Genomic DNA, 9,181 nt, shown 5'->3' on the forward strand with positions numbered 1-9,181 from the left:
ACTCTTTCCTGCCTATGCAGGGGGTCGGACTCGATGATCTATTGAGGTCCCTTCCAACCCTAACATCTATGAATCTATGAATCTATGAGCTTTATGCCTTCATCTGAGTCATCAATGGAGGAGGACCCACTCACCTCAAGACACCTTGCAAGTGAAGCAGGATTTGGATGATGGGGCATATTTGACCACTAAGAACCCATCAATAACAGTCATTCCTACAATGCACAGAAGGACCAATAGACTTCAGTCTGTAGAGAGGCCAGTACTGGAGGTCTGAAGTTAACTGAGAAGAGCAGCTGCATTTGGATCAAATCCTTCATTTATCCTCTCTCTGTTTAAAGGCCCTCTAGTTCTCTGTTCTTCTTTTCCCATTATGATGTCAGAAAAGGGAACAGCAGTTCTGTCTAGGCTTGGCAGCCAACTCTCAGGCAGACTCTCTACTCGCCTATCAGATTCAGTCCCTTGGGAAGCCTGCCTTTGAGTTTTGGAGTGTTGCTCTCCTGCTGTGTCATCTAGTCCTTCCCCCTCCTCTCATCTCTCAATCCCTCCTTCCCTCTATAGCAGGAATACAGTGTGAGAGTCCTATTGCTATCTGTCCTTGTCTGTGCCCTCCTCCTGACATTTTCTCCAGTCAACTCTCTCCTCTTTCAGGTAAGTCTACCAAATACTTTCCATGCTGCCACTACTTTGTGGTATCGTACAATGTCTTCAATCAAAGTGCCTCGTTTTGGGACTCTCAGGGCAAGAGTTTTCTAGGTACATCAAAAGCACAGGTGTTTTGTTTGAGAGACATCGCTGATATGTTGGGCTGCCATTCTGAAAGGGAACGTGCCTTTCTCGAAGAACAATTAGAACAATTAAAACATAATCTGATGTGCATTGCTTCTATGTGAGAAACTAGCTGGGTTGCAACAAAAATAAATCATTGGGACTCAGATGTGTCATGAAAGAAGGAAAGTGACCTGGAAAAGTTTTGGATACATTTTCTTTCTATGTATGTATTCGCACCCTCTGGTTATTTTGTTGATCTTTGTAGTAAAATATTATACTTAAATCCTGAATATATTAATGTCTGTTCTATAATTAGTAATGTTAGTTTTATTGCTCTTTTTTTTCAAGTAATATGAAAGGCGGGGACTAGGTCACAAAACACATCCATTTGTCTGTGGGGTAATCAGAACTGATCTGGCATAGGATGTTCCAGAGTTTAATATTTAGAACTTGGAGGTTTTGCTATAGTTCAAATATAGTTTTGTTTCAAAGTAATGCTTTAACTTTTAACAGCACATGATGTCTGTTTTAATAACAGTGGAGACTGTTTTATAAAGGCTTTTTTGGTGAATTTCAAGGATAACGTGCTAAATGCCATTGCCCTTTTTAGAAGTGCTTAAAATAACTTCTGGCTGCAGAGCAGGTGCCATGTGTCTTTCTGCTGGTTACACAGGGAGGCAAGAACTAAATTTAGATAAGTTTGACAACTCTCTCGAACTTCAAACTGCAAGAGGGGCAGGAGAGAGCAATTCCTGTGACAAAGAAGGTCATGCTTTTTGTAGTAAGATCAGCAGCCATTTAAAGGACCACTGTTATTCAAAGAGAACAACATTTATTTTTGTGTCTGTTCAAATTTAAACAATATTCCCTATCACCTTAACACAGTGTCCAGTTCAAAGTGCAGAATATAATAAGTGGGTAAAGGGGCTATATGACACAGCTATTTTTCCTAAAAATAGAGGCATACTATTATCACATTTTTATATTAGAGCTGCAGCACTGAGACCAATAGGACTTTTACTTTAAAAGTTCTTCCATACTTTAATGTACATATCTAATCACAATGTGTTAGGGGACAGTCACAAACATTTAAAAGATAGCTGATTGTAAGATACAAGCAAACTCAACATACAATAATCATATTTTAAACAAGCTGGAAAGATCCATTACAAACAAGCACAATTGTCTCTCTTACCTAAGCAGATTGCAAATTCAAATTCCTCCAGCACCTCCTGGGCTAACTCACTGACCATGCTGTGCAGTATTTGGGGCTACAGTGTTAGATATGCTGCCTAGGTGAAGTAAGGCCCTGTTGGCAGCTGAAACAAATGTTCCTAAAGATAATTCCAGGGTTACAAACCAATTTTTTTCCCCAACATATCCAGAAATATACCATAGTTTCAGGATTCCTGAGCCTCAGTATGCAGAGACAATTTGAGGCAAGGCAGGGCCAAGCAATCAAGGGCGCTACAGATCCATTGGCCACTCATTCTCTTCCTTACCATATGACGGGATGCAGCCTGCTTGAGAATCATTACAGCCAAGAGGCAATAGTAGTAGCAAGAAAAAAACTCTATAAATACTTCGTGCTATGACAAGTATAGGATTCCTGATATACAGTCGGATTACATGGAGTAAAACAAATGGAAGATCAGGGACTATATCACTGAAATTTCCTAATGTCCAAAAGGTTATGTCAGCTGTTACTCAGCATTCAATAGCTGCTGCTCGTACCCAAACATAGTTGCCCACTGATAATGTTTTGTTTATTAATATTTCAAAGTACCTTGGCTGCCCATAGACATGTTTATTCATGTTCTAATTAAAGCGCTCCAGCGTCACCTCACTGTCATGTGAATTAAGCCCCCCTGCATTTCAAAATGGCCACAGGGGCACTTAAACTAAACCTTGTCAAATGAGCTTTAGTTACAGACCCCCCATGGCCATTTTGAAACACAGGTGGACTTAATACATGTGACAGTGAGCCATTTTAATTAAAGCAGCAGTCTGGGAACCAGTCTAATTAGAACATCTCCTGCCACCACCACCACCACCACCTCCAAGCATGTGTATAGGCAGCCCTTCAGTCTCTGATAGCTGCTGTACAAAATGACCTAGGTTGGTCTTTATCTAGATAGACCAGAATCTCTGTCACTGGAAACTTTTAAGCACTGTGTAAACAAATGTTTGTGAGGGATGGTTCAGACAGGGATGGTCTTAAATCCAGCCATATTTTTTTTATGATTCTGTATACACAGTAGTAGTGGTGTCTCTTTAAACAAGCGAAGGAGAGAATGGATATAACATCAATACATCTATTTAGGAAATAATTCAATATGACCTAACAAGAGATGCCCCTAAGTTTACAATTAATTTGTCTGAGGGTGGCTTTCACTCCAGGGTTTTAAGTCTGGTTATGGTTCACATTGACCTTACAATTCAAGGTAACAGGCCAGGACTTCAGCCTGGTGTGAATTGCTGTGATTTCATTAACTTGATTATAACCTATCTCTTTCCACTCATGGATGAGATGGATTATCACCACAAGATTATCCTATTTAGACCTACATTTAAATAAATAAATGTGCCCCAGATTCTAAACAGTAAGGCTCTTTTTAATTTATCAGCTTAACACTTTGTGTTTTGTGATTGCAAAACGAGGCGGTAAACAATGTAACAAATATTTTAAAAGACCAGTGCTGACATACAGATGATGATGCTGGGACACAGGAAAGAACTAAATGAAAGGAACCATGTTGTCTTATGTCTGGCTATAAACGTGTTGGGGACATAATGTGAGAGGAGAAAGGGAAATTAATATTTATAAACTGGAAAGGATGAAAACAGCTAAGGCAGAATCCTAATTAATTTTATCTGCCCAAATGGCACTTACCCAGCCACATAAATACCGCTTTTGGCCCTTACACACTGTTTGTGATCCTAGTGCACATGCAGTGTGGGAGTATTCCCACATCTACTAAGCATGCACAAAAGGTTGTGCTCTAGCCAGGCAGGTATGAAATGCCATACACGTGACAATCACTTGGGTGACTGTCAGTCACAAAATTGCAACTAGGCAAAAACCCATGACTAGTAGATATAAAAAGAGAAGGGTGGCCTTTCCTTGTTTCAGCCCAATAGCTGAAACCCATTGGTGATAGCATGGTCCGGAGCTGGGGCAGAGCCACAATCCACTTCCTGTGCACCCCTGCCCGGGGCATGTGGGCAGCAGATTGCAGCTCTTCCCTGCCTCTGGACCACGCTATCACCACTGTAAGATCCTGGCCCCAGAGCAGCTCCCCAGCCAGCTGCACACCCTGCCAGCTCTGCTAGGGCTGGTCTCCATGGAAACTCTGGAGCCACCTCTGCTGGGGTCTCCATGGAAACCAGCCATGGTGACACGGACAGGGGCTGCTAGGAAATGGAGTCTCCCATCTGGCCCGTGAGCCAGACTTTCCCTGCTCTACTTTCACTATAGCTGATCTGTGCTAATGGCCATCACATCCTAAAAGAAAAAATAACCAACCTGAATGAAGGACTTCCAAAGCAAGACCCAGGTCTTGAGTCTCCAGCTAGTGCTTTGCACCACGACAAAAGGGCAAAGCAGCAATAAAGGATGGAGGCTCCATAGCTTCTCTAGGTAACTTGGTCCAATACTTGACTATCCTCCTGGTCAGAAAGGTCCTCCCAATCTCCAATCTAAATTTCCCCTCCTGCAGACTGAGGCCATTTTTTTCTAGTCATGTCCCCTATGTTCACAGGGAAAAGCCCATTTCTAGCCTCTTTGAAATCACCCTTCAGGTATTTGAAGAATGGTTATCAAATCCCCCCCTCAGTCTTCTCTTCTCCAAACTAAATAACCCTAGTTCTTTCAGTCTTTCCTCATCAGTCTTGCCTCCTAGGCCCCTAATCATGTTTGTTGCTCTGCATTAGACTCTTTCCAAACTGTTCGCATCCTTCTTGAAGTGTGGGGTCAGGACTCCAGGTGAGGCCTCACCGGTGCTGAATAAGAGTCACTTCCGTTGATGTGCCTAATTTTCTTCCTGCATTCCTGTATGCTACTCTTATACTTTTCCCTACTACTGTGACCAAGTTTCCACTTTTTGTAGGATTTCTTTTTGAGTTTCAACTCATCACTGTCTAGCCAGCGTTGCTGCCTCTTGCACTTCCCATTCTTCCATCGCATTGGGATAGCTTGGTCCTGTGCCCTTAAGAGGGCCTCCTTAAGTCAGCTCTCCAGGACTCCTTTTCCCCTCAAATTTACCTCCCAGAGGGTCTTGCCCATGAGGTCCTTGATTTTGTTAGTCTGTTTTTCTCAATCCAATATCCTTATTCCTCTGATCTTCTTCCTTCCTTCCTTCCCTTAGGATCCTGAACTCAATCATTTCACTGTCACCCACATTATCTTCCATTTTCACATTCTCAACCAATTCCTCCCTGTTTGTGAGCTGTAGATTGTGTTGTACCTGACTTCCTAAATCCTTTGCCCAGTGCTAAGTGGCCTCACAGCACCACTAATTCAATACATGGGAATCATGCTGTAACGTAATTTAATGTAGTATTTATTATATTGGGATAAGGCTGAGAACCCCCACTCAGGGATAAAGGTTTCACTGCTTCTGGCTTTGTAACAACAGAGCAATTTTACAGCTGATGTTTTAGGTTTAAATGTCCCTGGTCAGTGCTGTTGACTCAAGAAATAGCAAATGTTATTGAGCCACAGTGTCAGAAATGGAAAGTGAAACTGATCCGAATCTGAAGTAAACTTCCCCAATCAGCTGTCATTGTCTCGGCTGAATATAATGCAGAAAAGGCAGAAATGGCCTGCAATACATGCAGGAAAGCAAGAAATGTAGGTCTTTTCTGGTGTGATCTTTAGTGGTATCACAGGCAACATTAGCAAAGATTATGTTTTTTAATGTTAGTTTGCTGTCAGTTGTGTTTCCCCCTTTCAGTATGTAAAATGTGATTTTCTCAGTTGGGATAAATAGCCTCAGATGCTGATGTTTTTTACATGATGTATTTATCAAGTGAATGCCAACAGATAAGCACAGTCCCCTGTAATTCCAAATTCTATACAAAATCACTGGTATATTATATGATATTCATGTATGATTAAATAGATGAATTCATTTGCTTAAGTTAAATTTTTCTTTTTTTCCCTCTTTTTAAGCTCCAAGATTCTATAACAAATATGGAGAATAACCAGTCACCTGATCTCAAACCTGAACAGCAATCCCTCTCTCCTGCAAACTGCACTACAGCGTTACCTACTCAGAATGGCCTCGAGAAACAAAACACTGAGAAATCAGCTTCCCAGCTTCCACTCAACCCCCCTGAAAATGAACCAACTTCTCCACCTGAAACAATAGTTTGTGACATATCAGAAGAGCTGAACCGACAGCTGGAGGACATTATTAAAACCTACGGGTCTGCTGCTAGTCTGGTGGAGGAGAGAACTACTAAGGAAACAGACAAGTCTGAGAAAGGGGAGTCAGTCAATAATGAGGAAGGAGAATATGAAGATGGAAATGATGAGAGTGAGAAAGAACAAATAGCTACTGGGGATGCCTCGGGAGCAAAGGAATCTAGCACCAGTAAGGAGCAAAAACTGGAGAAGAAAATCCTAAAAGGGCTAGGCAAGTACTTGTATAACATAAATGCACCCCTTCTGTGAGCCATGGCTTAAAACAGAAATTAAAAAAAAAAATCCTTCATAATACTGGTTCCCACATTAAGGGCATGTCCAGATGAGCACGCATGTGCAGTTTGCAGAGCTGCAGACCCATCTTTGACACCGCAAACCATATGCGCTGCACATGCAGGCATCCATTACACTGCTAATTTGCAGCACAGCAGGTTTTTTTGACACTGGGAGATTCTGGTATCAAAAAAAACCTGCACCAGAAAAAATAGCACAGTGTACGTGGCGGCAGCATGAACCACCCAGAACTGGAGCCTGGCTGGCCAGAACCACGCTTCAGCTGCCAGCCAGGCTCCACACACCAAGATCGCTGCTGCTGTGGCCCCAAGAAGCCCCCAGAACCCCCAGTAAGGCTGCTGGAGCCAGCCCAGGTACTGTTCCTATCCTCCCCTACCCCACCCAAAGGCAACTTGCCACATGCCAGTGTATATGTGCAAGGGCATTCCCCAGGGACTAATAGCAGTGGCACAATTAAGTGCAGTTGCTATTTGTCCCCGGGGAATGCACATGTCCATATGTCCATCATTTAGCGATAATAAGAACTTCCTGGTTACTAGTGACCAAATGTGGCTGGTTTTGCAACCTTTGACTAGTTCATCATTTTTAAACAATTTCCCCAAAAATACGTTTAGTTTGTAATACACATTTGTTCTTTTAATACGGCAAAACCACCCAATCCAACATTTTTGTCTCCCACAACCATATGAAAACACCGGATTGGAGAACATGTTGTAGGAAGTTGTTCTTTTAGCAAAAGAAAATCTAATCACTGATTTATTCTAATATAATAAAGGGCATGGTGTATCTGTCTGTCTGTCTGTCTGTCCGTAACACTGTTGGCCAGCTGCACGTACACTGCCAAGAGGGTGGGCAATGGCTAGCTGCATGGGCCCAAGTTTGAACCACTGCCGGGGAAGTTTGTGGAGGCAGCGAACACACCCCAGCCTCACGAGCAGCGGGCTTCCCCATGTCTCCCTGCCTGTGGGCAAAGCAGGGGTCACGGTGGCAGCGTCCCCCCACCACCCATCTGCGATGCCCCCCGAAACAGCCATTGGAGAGGGGGAGGTGGCAGGCAGGGAGGGAGGGAGGGGAGTGGGGCAGAGGGAGGCAAAGAGGGGGTCATGGTGGCAGCTGTTGTTGGGGTTGGGTGACAGGGAGAAAGGGAGGGGAGCAGGAAAGAGGCCCTGACAACAGCCGGCAGGGAGGGGGAGGTGGTGGGGAGAGAGGGAGATTGCACAGGCCCAGGCGGGCACAGGGGGAAGGTGAAGTGGGGGGTCACGGTGGCTGCTGTTGTCAGGGCCAGGCAGCAGGGAGGCAGGGGAGCAGGGAGGAGAGAAGAGGTGGAAGGAAGTCCCCATGTCAGAGGCTGCAGGAGGAGGCGGCAGCAGCGGAGGGAGTCTTTACATGGCTGGCCCTGAAGAGTGAGCAGGGGATGAGGGAGGGCCATGTAAACACTCCCTGAAATCCATCATTCTTGATGGGCAATTAGCTAGTAATTCAATAAATCCCTTCTCCAAAACTCCTTACAAACAATCAAAACAGTGTTTATTGTGCTAAATTTATTACTAAGCTTGACTGAGAGGAAATTGCAAAACAAATGCATTGCCTAGTTGAAGTGTATGACAAGGCAGACATCCCAGAGATCCATTTTACCTAGTAAACCATTGAAGTTGCTTCAACAATGTGTGACAGATATGCCACCTCTGTGCAGACACCCTAGGAGTAGAAATAGAACTGTTGGCTGCAGAACAGTGGGTTACCTGAGCTAAAGAGTCACTTCTGTGTTTCCTGGTGTCATATCTTGTATCCTTTCAGTGCAGCAGCCACTGTAGAGTAAGAAGGTCATCTTTCCATTTAATCAGTATATGATATACTCACCATCCACACTCATCTTGCTTAGATATAACTTGACCTCAAGATTCATAAATTAACATGATCTCAAAGCCAATGGCATGCTGTAAAAAAACTATTAGGCCTGTGCGAAGTGGCTAGCATTTACTTTGAATTCGGATTTGGGTGATTCGGGGGACAGTGATTTGATTTGGTGATTCGAATCACTGTCCCAAATTGATTCGGCTAAATCTGATTTGGAGATTTGGCTACTGCCGAATCTCTGACTCTCCAAATTACCCAGGCCCATCCCCCATCTGCTCTCCCAGCCCAGCAATGGCTGCCCCTCCCACCTCAGCTCCCAGCACTTGGGGAAAAAAAAAGCCCTGACTCACCAGGTGCTGCCAGGTGGGGGGGATCCCCACTGCCCCCCACTGCCCCACGCTGCATGGAGGACTCTGCACGAGACCCCTGACCTCACCTTGCTCCCCCAAGTCCTCCCCACATGGCTGCCCCACCCACTGCATCTCAGGCCCTTTAAGAAAAAAAAACGGAGAAAACCCTGCATTCACTGTTCCTGCCAGGTGGGGGGTGATCCCCACTGCCCTCCACTGTCCCACGGTTCTTCATGAGCCCCTAAAGCCCCGAGGCTGCTACAGGAGCAGTGAGTCCCAGGGCTTTTCTCTGGGGTTTTTTTCCCTTAAAGGGCCGGAGCTGGCCGGGGCGGGGCAGGCATGATGGGGGCTGAGGGAGCAGGGGGGTCAGGGGGATCATGCAGAGCCCCCCATGCAGTGTGGGATAGTGTGGGGCAGCAGGGATCGCCCCCCTGCCCAGCATCACCCAGTGAGTTGGGCTTTTTTTTAAAGCACTGGGAGC

At 44.7% G+C, this 9,181-nt stretch overlaps 1 protein-coding gene across 3 annotated transcripts in view; it reads left to right on the forward strand.

The window, feature by feature from the left end:
• Positions 1-515: 515 nt before the first annotated feature.
• The window catches only part of TXLNB (taxilin beta), a 59,240-nt gene continuing 50,574 nt past the window's right edge, over positions 516-9,181 (forward strand). The window contains exons 1-2 of one of the 3 annotated variants that reach the window (XM_006020667.2): positions 516-651; positions 5,945-6,410. In XM_006020667.2, the coding sequence (XP_006020729.1) occupies positions 5,966-6,410 (445 nt within the window). In that variant the 5' untranslated portion in view covers positions 516-651; positions 5,945-5,965. Of the gene's footprint in view, positions 652-745; positions 995-5,944; positions 6,411-9,181 lie in introns of those variants that run through there. The other 2 variants (XM_025200298.1, XM_025200299.1) reach the window with 2 other exon arrangements.

The sequence above is a fragment of the Alligator sinensis genome, unplaced genomic scaffold (genome assembly GCF_000455745.1).
Source record: "Alligator sinensis unplaced genomic scaffold, ASM45574v1 scaffold542_1, whole genome shotgun sequence".
Taxonomy (NCBI): Eukaryota; Metazoa; Chordata; order Crocodylia; family Alligatoridae; genus Alligator; species Alligator sinensis.